Below are 26,481 nucleotides of genomic sequence, written 5' to 3' on the forward strand. Positions count from 1 at the left end.
GCTATCAAAGCCAGAAGTTGTTGGATCCCCTAACACTGGAGTTCTCAATGGTCGTGAGCTGCCATGTGGGTGCTAGGAACCACACCTGGGTCCTCCAGAAGGTAACCAGTGCTAACTGCTGAGCCATCTCCAGACCCTCCCTAGAGGGTCAACATTAAATATATGAATGGCAGCTTATCTATTTAAGCCAATAAAAAAAATCAATTAGTGCAAATTAATTTTAATAACGTTCCAAACCCTCAGAGTTAATGTACATCTGTATGTTATACACATATCCACCATCCTTCTGCAGGAGGAGACTTGGGCACCTCGACTACACTAGTCACAGCAGGTGCTTCCGAAGGCTGTCTTGATGCCAAGACTTCTTGTGCGACTGTGCTCCATGAGAGCAGGGTCCCGTCCACAGTGCAGCTGTCTGGAAAGCAGCACAAGCAGCAGTGACTTGACTTCTTGCCCACCTGCACAGTGCAGCTGCCATCTCTGTTCACCAAGTTCACACATCCAGGTGCCTATAGAGCCTACGGCTTTTCTCCTTTTTGTTTCTGTTACCGTGTTTTTTCCAGGGCTTCCCAGATACATTCTCAGTGCTCGCAGCAGCCGCAGTCACCAGGCCACTCCCGGGCTTGTAACCCATAACAGCCTGGACCCCTTTGGTCAATGCTCTGACATTCTCCTGGAGAGAGGACACATGAGACATGAACAAGCTATCTCCTTTAGGGCATACGCACTGTGCCACTTGTACATGGCTTCTGAGGAACAGGAGCAAACTACTCAAGCACATGGCCTCTGGCTTCTGTCTGACTCCTACAGGCTCATGGCAGTCTTCATGGTCCTCTCTTATTTGTAGCCCAAGTGAATATGAACTCATGATTCCCTGCCCTGAGCGATGGCACTGCAGGTGTACCTACATGGAGCTTCAATCTCCATGGACGGCAGAGTCAAGCTGCTTTAGCTTACCTAACACTCAGAAAATATTACCTTTATTTAAAAGTATGAATAGAAATTATAAAGCAATATTCCATGACTATCATACAGTAAAATGTTACTCTTAGGGTCTTAGATACAGACATTAAATTAAGGTGACAGCTTTCCCCCCCTTTTTATTGAAAATAGTTTTTTTTTTCTCATATAATGCAACGCTCAGCTTCTCTTGTAATGCCTTCAGAAATCTCCGTAAGCGCTAAAACAACTGAAACTGAATGTCCTGTATGACAGCTGTGGATGCTGGGAACTGATCCAGGTCCCTGCAAGAGCAGCATACATGCTCTTAGTTACTGATCCATCTCTCCAGCCCTATGTAGAGACACTGAAAATATTTATTAAACACCACCAAATGACTTCACTCTTTTGCACATAAATCTAACAATAGAAATGCTACCAGCTATGACGAAGTGATTCAAGTTACTAATATCGTATTACTTATTATTTTATGTGCATATGCATATATATACATATGTGTATATACATATATGTATATATACACACATGTATATATACATATATATACATGCATACACACATGCATTATTTGTGGAAGTGAGAACATGTATATGTAATGGACATGTGGATGTAAGAGCAGAATGCCAAGTACTGGGACCACGAGTGTGCACCATCGCACCACTGCTCCTTGCGTAGAGTCTTCAGCATGTGGGTGTGCACAATGTGGAAGTGGGAGGATCAGGAGTTCAAGACCATCCTCAGTTACAAACAGAGATCGAGATCAGTGTGGTCAAACTGGGCAGTAGTGGCACATGCCTTTAATGCCAGCACTTGAGAGGCAGAGGCAGGAGTATCTCTGAATTCAAGGCTAGTCTGGTCTACAGAGTAAGTTCCAGAACAGCCAGGGCTACACAGAGAAACTCTGTTTCAGCACTGAACAAACAAACAACCCCCCCCAAAACTGAATAAACAAACAAACAAACAAAAGATCAGTATGGTGACTTTGTTTCAGCCCCCTCAAAAAAATAAAAGGGCAAACCAAACCAAATCAAAAAAACAAAACAAAAACACCACTCACAACTCAAAGTAACAGACATTTCTGTCTGGGAACGCACAGGCACCATGAGCCTGTGAAAAGCCAGCGTTCATCATGAAATGTCTGGGAAGTAAAAGAGCCGAGCCAAGGGCTGCTTCATCCAGTTGAAACAGCACAGCAAATGTGAAGTGGTAGTGATACGGACCCATGAACCACAGCTGTGAGCATGCTATCACATGCTGCCCTTTCTGGACAGCCTGGCTGTACCTCACAAGCTAAAAGCACAGCTTTACAAATGACCAAAGCACTCTAGCTACGCAGAAGTGTACTCCTGAGATGTAAAAACACATGCTACACAAATATACACATGCACACCTAGCAACAAAATTAGCCAAATGTCTGACGGACCAATGGGAAGATGAACTATGGAACTTCTTTACAGTGACTGATTTGCAATGAGAAGCAAGGATGTACAGACACATATTCCATAGGTGGACCCTGAAACAGTTAAACAAAGGCATGACTCCACTCAAGTGAAGTACCCAAAGCAGGCAACCCCACATACAGAGAAAAAGCAGGGGAACCAGAGAGGTGGCTCAGTGGTTAAGACCGCTGACTCTTCTACCATGAGGCCCTGGGTTCAATTCTCAGCACCCACATGACAGCTCACAAGTGTCTGCAACTACATAAAATAAAAATAAATCTTAAAAAAAAAAAAAATGTGTACCACACAGAGAAAAAGCAGTTGGTGGTTGGCAGAGGATGGGGAGAGGGAAGGTGGTATGGGGTTTCTTTTTGGAGTGATAAAATCCTAAAACTGGTTATGGTAATGGCTGCACAACCCTGGTTATAATATAAAAGTACTCTACACTTCAAAGCTGTGTTTGGAGCCAGATGTGGTAACACATGTCTGTACTCTCAGCACAGGGCAAGCTAGAGTCAGCTTGAGGCACAAAGCAAGACTCAGAAGTAAAAGAGTGGCTGGGGAGATGGCTCAGTGGGGCACCTGTTGCAGAGGACCTGGGGTTCAATCTCAGCACCCATATAGTGGCTCACAACCATCAGTAACTGCAGCTGCAGATGTGACTCCTTCATCTGACTTCCACAGACACGCATACACGATACAGGCAAGATAATCATACACAGGTAAGAGTGTGTTGTGGGAATTTATAAAGTTTGTTTTATAGGGGTGTGTGTGTGTACACTACATGTGTTGTATTGGTGCCCATGAAGGCCAGAAGGGGGTATTAGAGCCCTTAGACCCGGAGTCACAGGTCACAGGTGAGACTGTGAGCCCTATGACATGGGTGCTGGGAATCAAACTCAAGTCCTCTCTCTGGAAGAGCAGCAAGTGCTTTTAACCATGGAGTTACCTCTCCAGTCTACTAGATGTTTAAAGTGGTAAATATTTTGAATTCTTAAATGTATTGGAAAAGAAGTTAAATGCAGACTCTTAGAATCTTACCTGATGGAAAAAAGTTTTGTCGACTACATTTTCAATCTGTTTGGCTTTTTGGTTTTTGCCGGGCTGAAGTCTCAGTCCTTCGCTTTTTATTTTGCTCTCTGACAGTTGCTGGTGTTGGTGCTGGAATGCCACGGGGTCTTTTCCAGGAGGAGGGTGGCAATACAGTAGTTTACCCTGCAGAGAGCAGGAGTGACCGTTACCCGTGTCACCCCAGGAGGGCAAAGGTCCTTAAGGCAGTGTGTCAACCAGGTTCAGGCTGAAGCAGAGTCCTGCCTCTCATGCACTAGCCCTCCAGAGCCCAGAGCTTACACTCATCTACCTTCTCTGTGGCCTTCCTTTTCACATGGACTTCATTTCTACTAAGTATTCCTCAGTATTCTTTTATGTAAGGACACACTAAACCCAAGAATACCAGGGCAGAGTCTGAAATCAAGAGTGTTTCTGGGGGCTGGGGGCTGGGGGCTGGGGGCTGGGGGCTAGGGGCTGGGGCTGGGGCTGAGTGGTAGAGAACCTGTCAGCTTGTGTATGGCCCTCAGGTCAATCCCTAGCACCACTAAAAACAAGACACCCCACCTGGGTATCAGTCCATCTCAATTGAAAAACGTATTTTTTAACAGGTCGACATTACTGAGAACACAGTGCAGGGAAAAGCAAACTTGCTCAATCAGGACCAGGTTCACTCACTCTGACATAGTCCTTTAGGATGTAACGTGCAGACCGAGGTTGGTCAGGCTGCCCATGTGCTGTCATGAATCCTCGCATGCCTGTGAGAGGAAACAGTGTGTGAACAAACGCTCAGTTAGGGGTTGGCACAACAGGGAGCACTGAGGTGATATGCATTTGGTTCTTTCCCACAGCTCTACAAAAAAAAAAAAAATTTCCTTTCTCCATAAAACCTAGTTTACTATCAACATTTTATTTTATTAACAACGTCTGCTAATGCAGAGTAGACTGGAAAGCTTTATCTAACTCTTTGTTTGCTTGTTTTTTTAAACCAGGTTTCTCTGGGTAGCCCTGGCTATCCTGGAACTCTTTCTGTAGATCTGCCTGTCTATGCCTCCCAGATGGCTAAAGGCATGAGCTACTACCCCAAAGCCTTGTCTAATATCTAAACACCACCCAGCATACTCCAAGCACTTCAGTTTCTTGATATTAGTTATTTCTTTGATCCCTCAATTTTAGGCATTTACTCAGAGGCCTCCTGCAGGAGAATTATTTTCTACAAAACAAAAGGCAACACAGTAAACATCCTAATTTAATAGCTATATTTGTTTTTAACTTCCCAAAGAAACAAGAAGATTGCTCCAAGTCTCAATCAGGACCAATGGGCGAGCAGAGTGGTTTTGGCAGAAATGCCAGGTTCAAAACTCAGCTCCTGTAGATAGTAGCTAGGCTGGCTTTTTCAATTTAGAAGAAAATATGTAAAATCCCAATTTCCATCACACACAAAAAATAAACTTAGATCTAGTAAAAACCCTAAATGTTGGTCTGGAGACACTCAATGGGTAAGAGCATGCACTGCCTTTGCAGAGGACCCACGCTCAGGTCTCAGCCCCGTGTCCAGTGTCTCACAGCTGTCTGCAATTCTAGCACCAGAGAATCCACCCCCTCCTGACCTCTGGGAGCACCGATTTCATGTGCACAACCCCCAGAGAGACATGCATACACACACACACACACACACACACACACACACACACTAAAAATAAAATCTTAAATAAAGCAAAACAAACTCAAATGTTAAAGTAAATATTATATAACTGCACTCTGGGAACAAGAAAGCCCCCACATGTAAAAGATCAAACCCAGGTTAGCCCCAAAGGAAAAGGAAAAACACTGCTGTGTAACTGGCAACTTCTATAGTGCTCAATCAAGAAAGCAAATATAATATAAGCACAGGGTGAGGGCGGGGACTGGGACAGCAGGAGTACACAGAACCAGCCACACAACAACACAAGCTTTACAAATTAAGACAGAAACAATGCACAGGAGAAACAAACCAAACCATCACCACGAAAAACAAGAGAATAGATATAAAAGGCCGTCAAGCTGGGGGCGGGGGGGGGGGGGGGGGGGGCGGGGGCGGGGTGAATGATGTTCCCACTTCACCAGCATTACAAAGCATTTGATTACATGATTAAATGATTAAAAGCATCAGCAGTTAATAACTGTGATAATAGCACATCCTTCCAGAAGACCAGACTTCAATTCCCAGCACCCACATGGCAGCCCAAAACTGTCTGGAACTCCTGTCCCAGAGCTTCCACTGCTTGCTTGAGCACCAGACACACATGTAGGCCAAATAGTCATATAGAAAAAAATAGATAAAATACAAAGTAGCTGAGTTTTATGGAAATCTCCCAGCACTTGGTGGCTGGGGCAAAGGTGGGCAAAGGCAGGCAGGCAATCTCTGTGAACTCTAGGCTGGTCAGGGTTACATAGTGAGACCACCTTAAAAATCAAAACCAAAGAATCCCCAGTGGGCACTGGGGAAGTGCTGCTCTGCAGAAGACTCAGGCTTCCGGCACACTCCCAGCACCCACAGGTGACTCCAGCTCTGGAGACCTAGTGCCTGTATCGTGGGCAGGAGCACTCGTGCATATAACCACGCACATATACACAACTTAAAATGATACACGGTAAAAGAAATGCAAAGTATATTAGAGCGACCCGGCAGTGCCTTCCCAAGTCATGGCCAGAGGCTTTATTCCACACAGAGCTTTGTGTGGCCAGCAGTCTGAGCAGCTGTCCACATGTGGCCGCCTGTCCTTACAGGAAATACTGACTTGATAGAAGTAGCAGATGACAATCAGCACTTAGGCCACTAAAATCAAACAGCTGGGAATGGATCTCACGCTTGTCCTGGGTTTGATGCTGAGGAACCCTCTCTGAATTTCTATGACCCATTTTGCCTGGGATTTCTAAGAGACAACTCACATCCATAAGCTGTCAACAGTTCTTCTGAGGTCGGAGGTCGGTAGGGGTCTTCATCTTCTCTAGGCTTTATAATGTTAATACCATAGGTCGCTTCCAAGACTCGCCGTGGGATATTCTGACAAACGTAAACTTGTTAAGGAATCCTCTTGACATGTTTCCTATGCTGCCACGGCACCTAAGACATCACTTCGCTGCTGACACACTCTCTCTAGCAGTCAGTTACTTCTCATTTAAACAGGCTCACACCCCAACCATCACCTTAAATGCATTCTTTAAAATAACAGGCCAGGCTGGGTCGTGGTAGCGAGTGCCTTTAATCCCAGCACTCAGGAGGCAGAAGCAGGAAGATCTCTGTGAGTTTGAGGCCAACCTGGTCTACAGATCGAGTTTCAGGACAGCTAGGGCTACACAGAAAAGCTGTCTTGACCTTCACACAGCTCTCCCAACCCCTACCCCCTCCCAGTACCCTCTCCCCAAACTAAAAAACATGCCAGACAAGGTAACTTATACCTGTAATTTCAGCACTAGGAAGGTTGAGGAGGAGTCTGAGTTTAAGGCTAGTTTGGGTAACACAGTACATTCTGGGATAGCCTGAGCAACACAGTAAAGCCCAGTCTCTAAACATACATAAAACAATCATTATATTTTCTCTGGGACTAGAAAGATGGTTCAGCAGTTAAGAACACTTGCTTCTCTTGCACGACCAGGGTTCGAGTCCCAGAACCTACAAAGCAGTTCACAACTGTCTGTGACTCCAGTTCAGAGAATCCAATGCTCTCTTCTGACCTTCAAGGGCAACAAACATGCAAGTAGTGTACAGATATGCACGCAGAGAAAAACATACATTAAAAAAAAATCAGTAAATCTAAAAATAAAATTTACCCAAAACAGACCTTAACATTATCGTAAGGAACAATATTATAAACACACTCTTAACTTTGAGAGATAATCCTAACAGAGACACAAAGAATCATGCCTTTGTTCCTAAGGCACACAACTATTTAAAGGCAGTGCCCTGAAAATCCCCCAAGCCCTCGCGTATCATTAACAAGTGGAGCTGAAACAGAAAGGATATTAGTGATATGGGCGGAACGTGATCTCTCATCTGGTCGATAGGAAGGATCCCACTGCAAATCATCTCTGCTTTGGTGGACACAAAAGATGGCATCACCAGGCCCGGGCAGTCACACAGGCAGAGGCCTGGTTCCACGTACAGGGTCTGAAAGTCACAGGGCAGGTTATGATGGCAAGTGGCAAGCAAAAGGAAGAGGAGGAGTGCTGGGACGAAGACCGGGGACATACCTGGAAATGCTTGGTGTGGCCTGGAGTGGCAGACACTGATACTTTCTTGTTGCCCATGATGGTGTTGATGGTTGAGCTCTTACCAACATTAGGGTAGCCCACCTAGAAGAGAATCGCAAGTCACCTGAGTGGTAGCGCCTAGGTAAGCGCCTGACTACTCTGAGAGATTATTAACAGATGCTCTGTTATTTTATGTCTTTTATTTCTTGGCTTCATACACTTAGCCGCATGTCTGACACGTGGTGCAGCTACGTGACTCTGATTTCTGCAGACGTGGCTGTTAGCTCTATAGTAAACCTCACCCTTAAGCCCAGCACCTCCCCACCAGGTATTTCACTGTTTCCACTGCATCGTCAACAAGGGGGTGAAGCCAAGCAGCAAACAACCCTAACTTCCCAGCATCTACAGATGGCAGTGGTGACTTCTGCAGAATACTTAAGCTACTCTCTAGATGCCCAGAGTTAAGAAAGCAAGAAGTAAGGGAGGCTGCTTTATTTCTATAAATCAAAGACACAGGCAGAGAAACCAGGATTTCCGATACACAGGAAAAGTACCTTTTGGAACAGAGAATATAGCCTTAAATCTCAAAAAAATTAAGAAATCTTCCATGTTCAGGTTAGTCGACTGTGGATTAAGAATTATACCACACGCCTGTCTAACCCTGGAGGCAGACCTTTAGCCAGTACACTACAGTGAAACGCCATCTTACTTCAGCATCGTTAAATCACTCTTATTATGGGTAAGGGTGTTGTGTGATCATTTATGTGAACAGCACTGCTTGCAGTGTTCATGCAGGCCGGAAGAGGGTGGATGTGAGATCCCTGTGAGCTGCCATGCGGGTGCTGGGAGGTCCTCTGTGAAGAAGCCAGTGCTCTCAATTGCCGCGGCATCTCCTTAGCCCCTACACTGAATGTGGCCTTCTGTTGCTTTAGGTGGTGGATGGGATGGAGGAGAGAAAGCTAAACACAATTAGCATCCTACACCTAACTTGAACTGAGGAGCTGCTACAACCCTTCTCTCCACCCTGGTTTGCTTACCAGAAAGATCTTTCTTATACATGCTGCCCCTGACACCTACCATGTCCTTAGCTAAGGGTTGGCCATGATGAGCCATGCTGTATCCTTTACAATTAGGCCATATAGTTGGGATAGGAGCTACCCTTTCCCATTTTTGTTATGTTTATGCAATAAAAGTATCTGTCATGGTTTGTCTGGCCAAGACTGGGATTCTCCCTAATGGCATCTGAAACAGCATTAAGCTGGCAAGGATCCCAGTATATCTACAGAACACTGCACAACATCAAAACATCTGGCAACATCAAAACCTGTCTCATTCTCGTCGCTCGGTAACAGATGCGAGAAAGGTCTGAACTGAAAGAAGACTATAGAATACAATTAATATAAACATGCGTGGTGACAATATAACCCTGAGATGTTTCCTTTGAGCTGGACCCTGCCCCTCCACTGCCTCATCCCATGATGCCAGGGGGCGATGAGGAGGAGGAGTGTGTGGGTCCACCTGGTGCTACGGAAGGACAGGGACTGTGGCCTCTCATGCGCTAGCTTCAGGGTTCTTCATCTTACCAGCCCCACAGTTAGCTGTCCATCTTTCACCTTCTTCCCAGTGTGAAGTTTCTTAAAGAGCTCCAGTAATTCCTGCTTTGACACCAGGTGACTATCATTGTTCATTTGTTGATTTTCTGTTCTTTTTATGTTCTGAGCCTCAGAATCCTCAGGACAGTGTTCCTTCCAGTCCTGATCACAGCCCTCCTCCTCCTGCTCCTTCTCCACCTCAGGGATGCTGTCTTCTTCTGAACACGTCTGCCAATCTTCCTCCTCGTCCTCCTGACAGTCCTCATACTCACTGTCATCGTTGTCACTTGCAGACTCCTCACTAGGCAAGAACAAGTGTCTGTGTGGAATTTCATTCTCATCCAAACTAGAGTTTTCAGACTCAGTTCTGTTGGCTTCTCCAGCAACACTGTCTACTTCGTCCTGATGAAGTAACAGAAACCACAAAACTTCAGACTGTGTAACTGCACTTTCCACACAGTGGGCTAGTAATGGAAGAACAGGAAATACTATGCTGGGGACAAGCATATGGGCAGGGCGCACATAGGTGGGTCGTCGGCGGACTATCCCCAGGGAGGGCAGACCTTCACTTTTGTTGCTGTTTTTGCAGAGCTAAGACTGAGCCCAGGGGCTTTTGCATACAAAGCAGGACACCACTCCCAACCTTGTTTTGATTTTATAATTGCTTTAAATGAGTCAAAAAGTACCAAAGTCTTTCTGACCTTAAGTCAAAAAGAACACAGACCCTGTGTGTGAAATTCAGACGTTGCAAAATCTCGTTCTAGATTGGCTATGATGGTGTGGATTATAGACAGGCGCTCTCTATGTAGACAGGTTGGCCTTGAACTCAGAGATCTGCCTGTTTCTGCCTTGCAAGCACCAAAACACTTGGTTGGCCAAGACCAGCACTTATTTGAGCCATCATGCTTGAAGGCAAGCACTTTACCTCACTGAGTCAAGTTTCTAGCTATGTTTCCAACTCTAGAAATCTGAGTATTTCTGTATGTCCCTTAGCAGACATGTGGAATAAATAATGTGTTCCCATCAATTTTAGTGGTCATCCCAACAGCAATGGATAAGCGCCAAGATGACAGCCCCAAATGGCGTCTATGAGATATCTGAAGGCAAAGGATGAACAATGGTATAGGAAGGAACCAAGACGACAAAGAATAGATCCACAGATCAAAGATTGGGAGCTAACTCAGCTTCACCGAAGGGAAAACGTTTCTGAACTTAGAGATTAAAAAGGAATGAGCTGCCTGGTCTTGGTTCCCTTGTCATCGCTGGAGACAAACCTTGTGCAAAGACTGTACCACTGTTATATTCTCAGCACTAGTCAGTGACAGATAACGTGACCATCTAACAGGGAAATGGAAGAAGGGATTTCTTTCGTTGGAACTCAGAGCTCAGTAAACACTGAGCTCACCCGGGAGACGGGGTTGTACTCTCAGATCCTATTTGTTCTGAGACAGATACTTTCTTTGTAGCTGTGTCTGTCAGGGAACTCACTATGTAGATCAGGCTGGCCTGGAACTCATAGAGATCCTCCTGCCTCTGCTCAATTAAAGGTGTTCTTCACCATGCCCAGCCTGCATACCTATATTAACACCCATCAAAAAGCCAGAAGATAACGATAAAAGAAGAGGGAGGAATATTACTTCTAAGTGTCTTCTAAATATCAAAGACGGCAGTTCTAATTTTTTAATAGAGTTCAAGTTTTAGAAACATTTGGGTTAAAGGTAAAATAAATAGCATAATATGTCTTAATTCAAGTTTAGTTTGTTTTAAAAACAAATTCAGACCCAGACAAATTACTACATCCTTCAGTTGTACCCTGTGTACCACGAGGTTTCTCTTAAAAGCAAATAAAAACCGTTGTGAAACTTCTTAGAGAACTTCCTGAAGATGAAAAAAGTTAAGGCCCCAGATGTGACACCAGGCATGTTAGAGTATATGAAATCACAAAGTATCTGTGTGATCTGACTAAAGATTCTAATTATTTTTATAGGTTGTCCTGTAATCACTGCACTGGGGGGAGGGGAATCCCCAAACAAAAGCAATCCTTGCAAACCACCAACATAAACAAAGCACGTTAATCAGAAATCAAAGCAACCCTGAAACCCACCTTGAGAAAGGGCCCCACCCCGTTACCTTAGAGTCACCATTTAGGTGAGCAGTTTCTGCCAGAGCTGACCAGAAGATAACCTTCACGCCTTCTTTTTCAAAGTACTCGGCCCAGGCAAACCGCTGCTCAGCAGTCAGCAAGTCTGCCTTGTTTATCAGAATCACGTTCTCCTTGGCAGCGTCTATCTCTTTCACGTAACATTCCTATAAAGACAGGCGATCCAGTCTCCTCAGGCAACAGCTGGGCTCATCACCACAGATGCCCAAGTAAAGCTGTTTTTACATCCTTGCCCCAAATTACTTTTTTGCTTTTTTGTTTTGTTTTGAGACAGTTTCTCTGTGTAGCCTTGGCTGTTCTGGAACTCACTCTGTAGACCAGGCTGGCCTTGAACTCAGAGATCTGAGTACTGGGATTAAAGGCAAGCAACACTACTACCAGGCTGAAATCACTTTCTTAAACAAAGTATTTATTATTGTGTGTACATGAGCCCATGCATGCCATATCATGTATGCAGAGGTCAAAGAAAGCCTCTGAGGAGTCAGTCCTCTTGGTCAACCTTTATCAACAGGTCAAACCTTGGTCACCAGGCTTGTGCAGGAAGTTCCTTTAACCTGCTGAGCCATCCCCAAGGAGGCCCTTAAATCACTTTCTAACTCAAAGATTAGAACTTTTGATGCATTCTACTAATTGATCCTTTCTGTGAGCTCTGAAAAGAACTTCTACCATTAACATTTTTGTTATTCACGAGTTCAGAGAAACTACTATGGTCTTCAAATAGAAACATGTACATCACACATATGCACCATGCTTCATGAGTGCAACTGGATTATGTCATTTTCAGTAATCCTTACACCTTAGTACTACTCTGTATTTTATGAGCTTACTTACTTCATTTGTAAAATAGAAAGGTGTAAAAAGGTGTGAAGAGAGAACTCTGGAGTGGATTCAACAGTGACTGGGATATCCTAAGTAAAAGCAAATGCCATTCTGACTTGTCTCCTGAAAACAAGAGACCAGCAAATGGCCAGCAATAAAGTGCCTTCTAAATAAATAAATAAATAAATAAATAAATAAATAAATAAATAAAGTGCCCAGCAGCTAGAACGTGGCATTCAAATGTCTATGCTCTCTACAGATAGGAACAACTGCTGGAGCAAACCTGTCTGAAGAGTGGCAATGTGTAAGCTCCCGACCAGGAAGAACAGGGGAGTCTGAGTAACAAGCTAGAGCAGATGGAAGGCTTGCTCAGTCACTGCTGAGGAAGGCGGCCAAGGACCCAAGGCAAACTTCACTTACCAAGTCCTCACATCTAAACAGGAGTGGGTTTCGAGCATCTACTATCTGGACCACAATATCACTGGGGAAAAAGGGAGACAATCCAGTTACTGTAAAGTAAAGGGGCCATTGTTGACACAGCAGTTAACACAGAAGCTCACAACTATCTAAAGTTCAGAGAGTAAGTGTCTGGGGAGTGCTCAGTCAGCCACAAACAGTGGGTATCCCACTTCCTCTCCTCAGTGTCCAGAGACCCTTGAGAAAGTGGGGGCAGAAACACTGTAAAAGCCAGAAGCTGAGGAACAGAGTGAAGCAGTGTTTTCTTGACATTGCACTCAACGAACTCAGCAGCTACAGTTGCCTGTACAAGACCTGAAGAAGACCAAGCCATCAGCATTCCAGCCTGGAGTGAGAAGGGGGCTCATGAACTCACTCTTTCCCTAGCTAGGGGCTACTGACATCTGAAGGCTTCTAGAGAGTCAGTTTTCTCTAGGTATGGCCCTTGTCCATCCACCCTGCTCCAGTGGAGTTCCCCACACCCATGGACACACAGGAAATGCAAATTGGACCCAGTGGGTTAGCAAGAAAAATTTGTGTGGATGCAATTCTCAAATTAGAAAAATATATTGGAAAAGAAACAGTTGCCATATATTAACAGTGATAATAAGAAATACTTTCTATGCATTAAGCAGTTGACATACTAATTCCTTAAGGCAAAATTTACAGTTTTTATAATGTATATTACAGTTCTATAATCTGCCTGCAGCTAATAAGTGATGAGGCCAGAAAGGGCACCCAGCAGTCTGGAGCAGGGGCCATCTCTCTCACATTCTACTGCTCTACTATGGCTTAGTGGGCGCAGAAGTCATCTTTCTGTTAAACCTTCATATGGTTTTTATTACCTTCTGGTCAGAGAAGAGTACCCATCTACCCCAAAGTGAAGTTAACCAAGCACTCAGTCCCTGATCTGAATTCATATTAAGGCCTTCACACTAAGCACATGTTGGCAGCTCCACTACAAAAGCATTTAAACCCAAGACTGCTGAAGAGGAGAGCATATAACTAGCCAACAATCACCTACAAGTTCTGAGAATGTGTTTCAACAATAAAAATAGAAGCAAGTGTCGGCTTATGGTGCCACAGCGAAGCATGAATGTCAAATCAGATTTCTGTCACATGAAAAATGTGACAGTAAGCTAGCTTTCTGCATCAGACAGCAAGCCCCTCCAATTCAGCAAAATGTAGACGAGGCACGCAGGCCAGCATGGCACTGAACACTGTGGTATTTTCCTCCTTCCAACACCCCCTTCCTTCCTTCAGCTTCTGTGGCTAGGAAGATGAGCACCACGTGGCTACCACTGCAGCACAGAGATTCACTGTAGCGGCAACATGCCTACAGCCTCTCTCCAAACCCTAAGCCTTGGTTGGCCAATTTTGTTTTTTGAGATGAGGTCTTTCTATATGGGCACTGAACTCATTCTGCTCCCAAGTGCTGTGATTAAGAGCACGCCTGCTTACATCTGCTCATTTCTAACAAACTTTTAAACTTCTCTAAGTCAGTTTCAGTATTTCCTTTTTTCAGGGTTAATACTCACTTTCAAGCCAAACTAAGCTAAATGACTGCAAAATCTGAGAGCCTAAACCACAACAAGACAGACAAACACTAGCTCTATCTACCAACACAGTTAGAAACAAGCAGTTTCAAACCAGCAGGAAGAACACTGCAGGCCAGCCTGCTGGAGGTGCGTATACAAGAACGGTGGGAATGCCTTACTCCACAGAATGGCGCTCACCTCACGCCCCAGCACTTTCCTGCAGTTCCTTCCTGTTATATAGCAAATCTTTTTTGATAACTGCTGTTGAAATTAAAGAGACAGATGGCTTAGTCAGCCTGTTACCAAACAGGGACATCTGCCACAGGGAAGACATCAATAAAATATGTCCTATTAAAGATGTGGCAGTAGTCACTTCACTAATATTTCTGGCTAACTCAGGTCTATTTCTATGTGATACAAACCATACTGTATGATTAAAACATACTGTTATATTAGGGAATGGGCTGGCAAGATAAGGCAGCCAGAAAAGGCACTGCTGCCAAGTCTGTTACATGAGTTAGACCCTGGGGCCCACGTGGTGAAGAACAGAACCAAATATCACAAGTTATTTTCTGATTTTCATAAGTATACATGATGATACAGACATAATGGTAGTCATATTGTCCCCATCATGTGTATACTCATAATTAAATATAATAAAACACTCTGGGGATCCCAGACGCTAACTTAGGATCATACAAAGAAAATACAGTGCCACTCTGTCAGCCATGGAGGACTGCACATATATGGTTACTTCTGTCCCCTCTTACAATCTACAAGAACAGAGAAGTACGTAAAATTCTCATCACAGAGCAAGGACAGGAGCAGAAATGCTCAGTCAGTGAAGTAAGACTGCTTATGCCCCGAGCAGTTGAGGGAAGAACTGTAACAGGTCTGAACAGTAAGTTCCCAGGCTGCATTGCTGTTCCAACTCAGCTCAACAGCATTCCTCTACCCTGGCTGCAGAGGGCTGGGGTTTACTATGGCTAAGAAGAACCTGACCAGGTCTCCAATTGAGACTCGGGCCTGGGACACAATGGGGAAGAGGGGTATTGTATATAAGGGGAGGAGAGTAAACATAAAGCAACTGTGAGGGTGCCTTGCTCCTTTCTGTCACACCATTCTGAAAATTCTTAGTTTTGGAATTTTCTAATTTGTTGCAGATGTTTCAAGGCAAGTTCTAAGAGTTTTCTAAATTTGATCCCTGTCATTACAGCTCCCCCTTCCTCTACCTTGTTAAGGAGTCTTCTCTCTCACTTTGTTCAGCAAAGACTTTGTCCATCTTTATCAGTTTCAAAGACTCAACTTTGTTTTGCTGATTTTTGTTTCCCTTTTATTAATTTTGGCCCTAATCTCCTTAACTATTTCTTTCCATGTACTGATTTGGGGTTTGGTTTGTTCTTCCCAGCACTGTGAGGTATGTCTTTAAGCTACTTGAGGTGGTTTTTGTTTGTTTGTTTGTTTGAGGCAGGACTTGGAAGGTACTACATAGCCAGGATGAACCTGAATCCCTTTGGAAAAAAATTAAGGCTATACATGTTGGCACAGGTCTTTAATCCCAGTATTTTGTAGTCTGAAGCAGGCAGATCTTTCAAGTCCAGGATGGTCTAGGGTTGAATTCCAGGCCATGTAGGGATACAGAGAGACTCTCTCTCAAAACAGGAAAGTAAAAAATAAGACTTTTGAGTTATGCATTTTGTGTGTGTTCATGTGAGTGTATGCATGCCACAGCACACATATGAAGGTCACAGATAACTTTTCCTTTCCACTTCTACCTTTTGACTGGCAGGTGTTACTATGCTGTGATGGTCTAAGTAAGAATGGCCCTGGGCTGGAGAGATGGCTCAGCGGTTTAGAGCACACTGGCTGTTCTTCCAGAGGTCCTGAGTTCAGTTCCCAGCAACCACATGGTGGCTCACAGGCATCTGTAAAGAGATCTGGTGCCCTCTTCTGGCCTGAAGCTGTATATACAGGCAGGATGCTGTATACATGATAAATAAATAAATCTTAAAAAAAAAAAAAAAAAAAAGAATGGCCCCATAGACTCACATATTTGAATCTTGATCACTAGAGAGTGGAACTACTTGAGAGAGGTTAGGAGGTGTAGTCTCAGTGAAATAAGTGTCACTGGGGGCGGGCTTTTCAAAAGCCCAAGCCAACCCCGATGTCTCTCTCTGCTACCTGAGGGTCCAGATGTAGAGCTCTCAGCTACTTCTCTAGCACCAGGCCTGCCTGTGTGCCACCATGCTTCCCACCAAGAGGAGGATGGACTGAATCTCTGAAACTCTAAGTCAGTACCAATTAAATGTTTTCTTTTATAAGAGTTTCCATGGTCAGGATGTCTCCTCATAGCAACAAAATGTGGCTAAGACACATGACCAGTTCAATGTGGTGCTGTGGGTCAAACCCAAGACCCTGTGCATGACAAACAAGCACTCCTACCAACTGAGCTACAGCCTTAGACCCCTGCTCAAGATATTCTCATTCATATTCTCTCTCTCTCTCTCTCTCTCTCTCTCTCTCTGTCTGTCTGTCTGTCTGTCTGTCTGTCTCACTTTGCACCTCTGGTTGACCGAGAACTCTCATATAGCCCAGGCTGGCTGTGAACTTGGAGATCCATCTGTCTCCGTCTCCCAGATGCTGGGATTAAGGGTATGGGCCACCACCACCCAGATTCTTCTTCTTTTTAATTTTAAGAAACAGATTGGGGGCGGGGGGGAGAGCTGGTGAAATGGCTCAGTGAGTAAAGGCTTAGTAAATGGTTCAGCTTGCCATCAAACCTGAGCATACAAGTTCAATTCTCTAGGAGTCATCTGATGGAAGGAAAACCAACTCTCTAAAACTGATCTTTGACCACATATGCATGTGGCACACATGTACAATAAAATAAATGTAAAAAACAAACAAAAAGCCCTGACAGGTGCTAATAAGGAAAGACAAAGATATTAACATCTTGGAGTATTCTAAACAAACACAACTGATCCCTGTCCAGCCTCCCTATAGTGAGGTTCGCCACTAGGTAAACTATACCCAAACATGCAGGCCTGTCAATCAGCTTTGTCATATTTCATTCTTAAATATGAATGGATAACAAGTATTCATCACTTAGGGAAGTTCATATGTAAACAGTGGAAGCCAGGATGGACAGAAAATGGAACAGAGAAAAGACAGTTTAAGAAGGAACAAGAACTGCAGGAAGGCATGTGGGTGGTGCTGTCATCAAGGTGTAGTGCTGCAGAGCCTGGGACCACTTTGGAAATGAGCAGCACACACCCTCAAATGCTACCGAAGCTCTGAGGGAGTGGCAGCAGTGAACTTGTTTCAGAGACCTCCTACATCCTAACAGGTGGGAGATGGCTTTAAAAAGCTGAGGTGTCACTAATCCCTTCTCATGGGTTGAGACTGTACACAAAATTCTGTCACCATCGCTAACTTTTGAATGTTTTCTTTTTAGTATAAAACAGAGTTTACTCAGGGCATGGGGAGGGGAGCTGAGAAGGTAGCAGAGACAGAGAAAGGGAGAAAGAGAGAGACAGAGAAAGAGGGGAGGGGAGAATAGGAGAACAGGGAAGTAGAGTCCAGCCATGAGCACATGGAGAGAGAGTGGGGTGGGGGATGGGGAGAGAGAGAGGGAAGGGGAGAGAGGACAGAGCCGGAGCAGGAAGGCAAGAGCAAGAGGAATGTTTTCAACATCATAAAAAGAAATGCATTTTCTTTTACAAGTTAAATTCAAGTCCCAAGTAAACAAACTGTTCTTCCTAGGTGCATTTTATGGATTTCAAATAAACACAACCCTAATGTCTCTTACTTAAAACGACCATTTTGTGGACCAGACTTATTTGCTAAATCCTTGAAAGCTATTCAGAAACCCGAGGAAAGCATGGCCTTCTAACCATGCACAAGAGAAACAGGGAACAATCATTCAGAAAGTCTCTTTGGTGGCATATGGCACAGAATCAGAGTCTTCCTTCCACTCCAAACTCATCAAGAAAACCCAACTGAAAAAGTGATCTGGACTGGGCATGGTGACTGATGGCTTTAAACCCAACACTTGGGAAGCAGAGGGCCAGGTGAATCTCTGAGTCCCAGGCCAGCCTGCTCTACAGAGCCAGCTCCAGGATAGCCAGGACTACACAGAGAAACCCTGTCTCAAAAATAAACAAAACAACCTGGGTTGTCCTCATTTCACCAGTCCTCTCCTCTTTGCTACAGCAGCCATGGCCTTGCTCTCCACTATCACACTGGCCTGGCCCTTGACTAGGCACTGTGTGCTCTGAGCTCAAGGACTCTGTCTCACTCCTCCATGTGTCCTTGGAGCTGAGCAGCCTCCCCTATAGCACACACCTCTGAAGTTGGGCTTTTCTGTGCCTGTTTTCCATATTACCAGGAGAAACGGAATGTACACTTGCTGTTGTTATTGTTGTACAATAACTACAGGTGCTCCAGAATTTATCTTATACAAACATTTATTCTTTTTTTTTTTTTTAAAAAGATTTATTGTTTATAAAATTTCCAAAGTCATAAAGACTCATGGGAAGTAATTTTTGTTAGTTTAATATAACTTTACTTAAACATTAAATCTTTTATGATTTAAAAATAATTTTGAGTAAATGCATAAAAAATTGTTCAATAGTATACTTATAATAAAAACTAGATAACACTATTCTAAGACAACATAAATTTATTGAGTCGCTGAAATAATGAATTATACTTTATCATTAAGTGTTACCCAACTCATGATTACTAACTCTGTCTCGTCCTCAACATGGAATTACTTACCAAAGTTCACTGTTCACCTGGGACTATCACTGTACACTGAGAAGCTACCTTGGCCCCTTTCAGGAAAGAATTCCTAGTGGAATACATTCTCAGAACTAAGTTGTCAAAGTTCTCATTCATACACACACACATACACACACACCCCATTGAGGAATTTTCTCAAGTACTTTGTAGAACGTTAACACTGAATCTCTATGAACCATGTGAATTAAAGTTCCTAAAGTGAAAAAAAAATATTTTTTTTATGTGTGCAAAGTGTTTTGGTAAATGTATGTCTGTGAACAACACATCTGCCATATCTGCCATGGCTTGGAGGCCAAGAGAGGGTATAGGCTCTACTGGAACTGGGACTAAACCCAGGTCTTCTGTAAGAGTAACAACTACTCTTAACTGCTCAGAGAGCTTTCTGGCCTCACCAGTCATTATTCTTATATACTTTTCAAATGTACTCACCTAACACACACACACACACACACACACACCCACCCATCCTCTGGCACTGAAGAATGAACTTAAGATCTCAAACATGCTGGGTAAGTGTTCTACAACTGAACTAACTCCCTAGACCTAAACAAACAAACAAAACAAAACAAACAAAACAAACAAACAAACAAAAAACCAAAAAAAGAAAAACCCACTGCAATTTAAACGGAATATAGTATTACACTTTCAGGTCTCCTTTTCTTCCCCCATCAGATAGGGTTTTTCCTCAGTGTAGTTCTGGCTGTTCCGTAGAGAGGTGTGTGTGTGATTGTGTGCATGTGTCTAGGTGAGTATATACAGGAGGCTGTGGAGGGCAGCCCCTGGACAGGAGTTGTAAGTGGTCATGAACCATCTCATGTTGAGTGCTAGAAACCAAACTTGGGCCCTTCGAGAGACAGCCAAGAGCTCTTACCTGCTGCGTCATCTCTCTAGTCTTATATTTTACCAATTTTTTTTTTTTTAGATTAATCCTGTTCTCTGAGAAATTCATCCATGCATATAAAATATTCTGATTACACTCCCCCCCCAGCTCCACCCCAGCCCTATCCACACCTTACAGTGTGGATACATCCGCCCCCATCCACACCTTACAGTCAGTCCCTTTACCAGAGTCAGACTTTTGGTTTTAGTTTTGTTTATAGTCAGGGCTACTTTCTGTTTTGCATAGTTCTCAATAGCTCACTATGTAATTTAATCTCCCTCCTGCTGGATCCAGAGGCCGGAGTATACGTCAACATTAGTTCCAGTAACAGCACTACGATGTCTTCATCAAACAAGGAAAACATTCCTCACCTTCTCTCAATGACCCTCCAGAGCTGGCGCCAGAAGTCCAAATTTCGTTCAAAGGGGGTCAGTATCAACTTCTGTTCCTCTTCTAGTCTGGCTTTAGAATGAGAAGGTTACAGCTCTGTCTGATCATAGTAGTTTTAAAGAATTATAAATACGTTTATTACATTAAAAAAGACACAAGTACAAATACTGTAAATGATTATTGTTTATGGTACTGGGGACTATACCTAAGGTTTTCTAAAAGCCAGGCAAGAGCTCTACCCCTCAACCACATCCCAGCCCTCTTTTTACTTTTTCTGTAGCCTAGGAAGGCCTTGAGAACTTGCAACCTTCCTGTCTCAGCCTTCTGAGTAGCACTGATGATAGGCCTGCACTATCAGGCCAGGCTCTGTCCAATTGTTTTAATACACCTCTTGTCGACCCAACTTGAGAAAAGAAAAACTTAGTCATATTATAGTCCACCAAATTCAAATTTTATCTTTAAGCCCTTGAAGTTTCTCTCCCACAACTCTTTACTGGGTGAATGCTCAGAAAAGCACCTCTGGGTCACAGAAGAACTAGAATAGAAAAGACCAGGGCCAGAAAGATGGCTCAGTAGTTAAGAAAACAACTGGCTACTCTTGGGAGAGTAGCCACATGGCAGCTTTCAACCATGTGTAAAATCTGCAGTTCCAGGGGATAGGATGCCCTCTTCTGGTCACTTGTAGGCACATACACACACTCAGGCAAACACATACACGCATGTAAAACAAATAAGAAAAGACTAGCAATGGAGCAGAGTAAACACTATACACCTCTGGGCACAGCTGCACCCGGAAGCACCGTCTATATACACACCAAAATGCACTGGCAAACACTACCACTCTTCCCCACTTAAAATTTTATTATTTCTCATCTCTCCTCCCATCACTTGGTCCTAAGAACTTAAGTCAGATCACCAAGCTTGGCAGCAGTGCTGCAACCCGCTGAGCTTTCTTGCCAGTCCCTGCATTTCCCTTTTAAAGGAATCAAAATGTCAGGAGGCAAACAGCAGTGCAAGCCAAAATGCCTGAACCCAGGGCTTCAGGAAATCCTTAAGTCCAACACTCACCGGACAAGCTGGCGCCTCCATTTTAGGAAGTTATCATTCTCTGCTTGTTTCAGCTCTTCTGGGCTAGTTTTTCTGTCCCAATTTGGTCTGAAACAATCACAGAGAAGAAGAAATTTTATACATAAACTACCAAAATATGAGAGAGTCTGAATGTGGACGGCGCTGGGAGGAGAAGGAAGCAGGAAAACTACAAACTACGAATACACTCAGTGGCTGTATCTTCTTTAACTCGTTTTAAAATTATTATTTTATGTGGATGACTGCTTTTGCTGGCATGTACGTCTGTGCACCATATGCATGCCCAGTGCCTGAGGAGGCAGGAGGGCATAGGATGCCCCAGAACTGGAATTACAGATAGCTGTGAGATGCCACATGGGTACTGGGAAATGAATCTGGTCCTCTGGAAGAGCAGCCAGTGAGTGTTCTTAACCACCCTTAATCCAGCCTCACTCTGTCTTCTAATGATCTAAATTCTCGTTCAACTTACCTCCTTGGTATACACAAGAACTGTCTGTTTTCTTCGTGCAGTTTCTTAATTCTCTGGCTCTCCTCAAAAGACAGCAGTCCAGTCCTAGCCTCAGGGAGCACAAACTTAATATTAAGTTTCTCTGTTCACAGGAAAGAAAAGTACTATTAGTCAAAATGCAATTGAGAAACCGAGGGTGTACTTTAGCTGCTACAGTGCCTGCCCAGCAAGCATGAAGCCTTGAGTTCTATGCCTAGCACCTATAACTGGGCTTAGTGGTACACACATTTGGGAATGGAGGCAGGAGGGTCAGGAGTTCAGGACCTGTAGTGACAATTCTGGAATTCTGGTTTCTTTTTAAAGAGGCAGAAATATTTTAAGAATATGTTTTTGTTTTAATCCCAGGTGTGGGGATTTGGGGCCCCGCAGCTGACTATGATCTGTCTCATGCTCTAGCAAAGGTTCGATTTTGCCAGATGCAGACCGTTCCTGCGACTGTATAATGTCTGGAATTCTGGAAATTTTTTAAAGGGCATACAAATGCTAGAGCCCTGAGAGGTGGGATGGAGGGGTCATTGGTCATTCAGGGGGATTGGTTGTGGTTTGTTAGTAATTGTGCTCATAGAAAAAACAAGAAGAAAGAAATTAGATTCAGATCTCTCTCCCCTCTCTCCTCCTTTCTCTCTTACTTAGTGATGGGTGGTAAAATAGGGGGAAGATAAAGGGTGGGAAAAAGAGCAATGACCAAAGTAGCAAAGACCAGCTACAAGCCAAGAAGAAACGAGAAGAAAGAAATTAGTTGAAGAATCTCTCTCTCTCTCTCTCCCTTCTCTCTCTCCTTCTTTCTCTCCTACCGAGTGATAGGGGATGAAACCTCAGGGTGAGAGATTTAAAGGGTGGGAAAACAAGGAACCCACAAAGTAGCTAAGACTGGCTAACATTTCCTCAACTGAAAAGGTGGAGCCTGTAGAAGCAGGGAATGAATGTGTTAGAGGAAGAGACAGGACGAATGCTATCAAAGAGTGCAAGGTTTCAATGAGGCTGGAGAAGGAGTTCTAGACAGCCAATGATCAACATGGTGACTCACCAAGGAATGTCCTACTGTCCATTTGGAATTTACCAAGAGAGTGGACTGTGAATAATCTTACCACACACAAGAGAACCATGTGCAGTGATGGCTCTATCAGTCAGCTTGAAAGTCACCTCCAGTACACTGTGTGTGTATATTAAGATATACTGTATACCATAACTTCATAAAGCTAGGAGGTGGGTAGCACGACTATTCCCCCAAAACCACACACCCCCAAACAAAACCTACCAGAAAATGAAATCTGAAACTATGTCATTACTTGCCCAAAAACCTATTTAAAACAAAAACAAAAACAAAACAAAACAAAACAAAAAAACTCAACCCTCTATCCCCAACCCCTTAAAAGACAAGTCCTCACTATGTAGACCAGGCTAGTCTCAAACTCCCTTACATTCACTCCCCTCTGCCTTCTGCACTGAGGTAAAAGGCATGGGCCACCATTTCTAGCCTTCTCTTTTTTCCTCCTGGGAATATGGCCCTTGCCTACCTGCTCAGTGTCTGTGCTCATTACAGCCTGTCCCCTGCACCAGCACAACAAAACTTGTGACAATTTTCTGAACAAAGTGGGCTGCCATTTCACACCATGTCTGGATGTCTCTGCCTGCCTGTACGTCTTTTTGTTTGGGGATAAGGTTTTGCTATGTAGTGCAAGCTGGGGATTTATTATTTGTAGCCCAGGCTGGCTTCAAACTTACGGCAAGTGCTGCACAAGTGCTGGGACCATGGGTGTGCACCACTATGAACAGCTGTCTCCTGTCCAATTACCTACTCATCACCCAATCTTGTCAGACAGAAACTACTATGAGCCTGCTTAGGGTCCACTGGTTCTTTCAAAACATATAAAATAATATTTTAAAAATTAATAAAATGTATCTTTTAACATTCTTTGAGTAGCCAGTGCAATGAATGAGAGTGATAGGTTCTAAATAAAGGCATTTGGAACAAATGACTGACTTCCTAAGCAGCATGCCATGTATAATAGTAAGAGAAATAACATAATAGCACCTGTCAGTTATTCTGAGTGCTTAGAATACACACTCAACAGTGACCAAACACAAAGTGCCATGCAGCAGCAATGATGTTGTGAACTCAATGATGAAGTACAATCTGAAGTGGGTTTTGTTCTATGTTTGAGCCAGGGTCTCACTATGTAACCTTGGCTGGACTGGAATCAATGTAGACCAGGCTGGCCTGTAATTCATAGAGGATCCATATGCTTCTGCTTCCAGAGTGCTGGGATTAAAGACATGTACCACCATGCCTGACATCTGAAGTGTTCTTTAGAGCTGAATTTAAAAACCAGTGTGGACTTTACCTTACACCCATGGAACTTTCCCATACTGCTTTTTGGATTCATATGAAGTGAGCAAGGTGGCAGTGTGACCAGTGTCACAGGCACTAGGTAATAACAACTCACCAGCCACAAACTCTGTCCCCGCAAGTTCTGCAGTTGCAAGAAAGTCCTCAAGGGAGCTCTGTTCCGTCACTGACTGAAGATTCAGACGACCCCAGTCATAGCCATCATTGAGTTCACTCGTATGTAGCTATGAATAAAACACAGAGCAAAGAGTGAGGCCGCTCTCTACCGCTCTTGGCATCCACACAGCTCTACCTGTGCTTGTACTGGTCTATGTTCTCAAGGTGGTTTTGACTCTTCTAGAATGTACACTAGCAATACCTAACCCTAGCTAAGATGGAGGCATAGCTCAGCAGAAGACTTGCCTGTTGCTGTCACAATGGCATCAATATCCAGCAGTGCAAAAACCCAAGATCAAATATTTAAATGAGCATATTCTTACCTCAGCAGGGGCACTTCCCCTGTATCATGAAATTCAGGGTCTTTTGAAGTGAATTTTATTGTGTCCTATCAAGGAAACTAAGGTTTAAATAGGTAAAATAATCTGCCTATAGTTGCAAACTAAGTACTGATGTAGAGCTAGAACCCAGACTGTCTCGACTCTGCCAGACAGTTAAGAAAAAAAAAAAAAAAAAAAAAAAAAAAGAAAGAAAAAAATTCCTAAGGAACTATAAGGAACATTTTGAAGCCAAGCGTGGTGGTACATGCTGTCAGCACAGGGGCAGGAGACACAGAGGCCACAAGTCTAAAGGCCATTGTGAACTGTGTAGAGATCTCCCTGATTCCCTTCGTCTCCTGTCTCAAACCCCAAGGGCTGGCTTGCCGGTATGACTATTTGAAACATGAGCTACCTGCAAATGCTGTTGATTTTTCTCATACAATCCAGAGTTGGATATATACCACCCTAAGTTATATGCTTACTGTGGATACACACACAGTTTTAAAAAATGAAATTAAGGCTCAAAAGCTTAGAATTAACAAAAGTCAGGATACAAGCTAAAATGTCTTTAGATTAAAATTCAACCTCTCCACTATTTCCCAAAGGCTAGTAGTACATTGATAAGTCACCAGGAAACCAGTCGAGATGATTAGTAGTCAAATGTCCAGACCTGAACACTGAGAAGCATATGTGTATTCCTCACACTGTCTGTTTGGAAATGGAAAGGTGTGTCGGGCATGCACCAGGTACAAACAACTTCAGCACAAGATTTTAATGAGGTCTCAGAATGTCCTCAAATACTCTGTTGGGATTAATTTCTGTACTTCATTTACTTCCTACTATGCTCTTCCCAAAGCTTCTAGAGACAATGTCAATTCCTTAAGATAAACTCCTAGGGGGCAAAACATGGGGGGGGGGGGGGGGGCAGAGATTGGATTTATTTGTTTTTCTGATGGAACCAACCATTTCTAGAGGGTCGATTCTCTGGGTAACTAAAATCGGAAAGTTTAAAGATCCAACCGTGCCGGGCGGTGGTGGCGCACGCCTTTAATCCCAGCACTTGGGAGGCAGAGGCAGGTGGATTTCTGAGTTCGAGGCCAGCCTGGTCTACAGAGTGAGTTCCAGGACAGCCAGGGCTACACAGAGAAACCCTGTCTCGAAAAACAAAAACAAACAAACAAACAAACAAAAAATCCAAGCGTGGTGGCCACGGCTTGTAAACCCAGTATTCTCTAGGCACAGGCAGGAGGAAGGCAGTCCTGGGCCAACCTTGGCTGCATACGGACACTGTTTCAGAATTTTACGATAACAAGTTACTTTCTTTATAGAAATTTCCAAGAGCGCCCGTGGCTTCTAGAGCAAAACCCAAACACAGGGAAACAGTCCAACGTGAAAGGCTCTTCACGTTTCCATTCCCACTTTATGACACACTAGTCCTGTTTTAAAGTCTCTCTGCGCCCTGCTGGGGTCCGCTTCAAAATCCTATTCAGGCGTGACTTCTGCCTCCAACTTTTGGAGCATGGAGGCTCAGAACGAGACGGAAAGAATATGGAGAGCACGGATTTTCTTACCCAGGAGTCAGTATGACGGTGGCTGCGGCTTCGCTGAGTCTGATGCCGGATAAGTACCCGGCCCAGTGACCCACCACCCGGCGCTCTTCTCCGACCCATAACAGCGCACCAGCAGCACAAACCACTTCTCAGCGCGTGAAGCTTCCGGTTTCCCTGGCTGTACACCAGGAAG

The 26,481-nt window shown here is 43.9% G+C and overlaps 1 protein-coding gene across 1 annotated transcript; it reads right to left on the minus strand.

Annotated features, from left to right (window-relative positions):
• Positions 1 to 204: 204 nt before the first annotated feature.
• Positions 205 to 26,481, minus strand: Lsg1 (large 60S subunit nuclear export GTPase 1). Its single transcript, XM_034515789.2, has 14 exons — positions 26,310 to 26,481; positions 24,360 to 24,486; positions 21,874 to 21,994; positions 21,387 to 21,473; positions 20,300 to 20,386; positions 12,672 to 12,732; positions 11,402 to 11,578; positions 9,263 to 9,673; positions 7,680 to 7,781; positions 7,453 to 7,596; positions 6,378 to 6,501; positions 4,125 to 4,204; positions 3,441 to 3,614; positions 205 to 673 (listed from the first exon to the last, which is right to left on the minus strand). The coding sequence occupies exons 1-14, from the start codon at positions 26,406 to 26,408 to the stop codon at positions 494 to 496; spliced, it is 1,974 nt and encodes a 657-aa protein (XP_034371680.1). The 5' UTR covers positions 26,409 to 26,481; the 3' UTR covers positions 205 to 493.

The sequence above is a fragment of the Arvicanthis niloticus genome, chromosome 12, assembly GCF_011762505.2.
Source record: "Arvicanthis niloticus isolate mArvNil1 chromosome 12, mArvNil1.pat.X, whole genome shotgun sequence".
Taxonomy (NCBI): Eukaryota; Metazoa; Chordata; class Mammalia; order Rodentia; family Muridae; genus Arvicanthis; species Arvicanthis niloticus.

What these genes read in the sequence shown, in the direction of transcription:
- Lsg1 (XM_034515789.2), bottom strand. Translation starts at nt 26,408, where the DNA reads ATGGGTCGGAGAAGAGCGCCGGGTGGTGGGTCACTGGGCCGGGTACTT. An exon ending in TGGAGGCGCCAGCTTGTCCG is followed by an intron (nt 20,387 to 21,386) that starts GTGAGTGTTGGA and finishes TTCTAAAGCCAG; the next exon opens with ACTAGAAGAGGAACAGAAGT. An exon ending in ACTGTTGACAGCTTATGGAT is followed by an intron (nt 4,205 to 6,377) that starts GTGAGTTGTCTC and finishes TTCCTCTCACAG; the next exon opens with GCATGCGAGGATTCATGACA.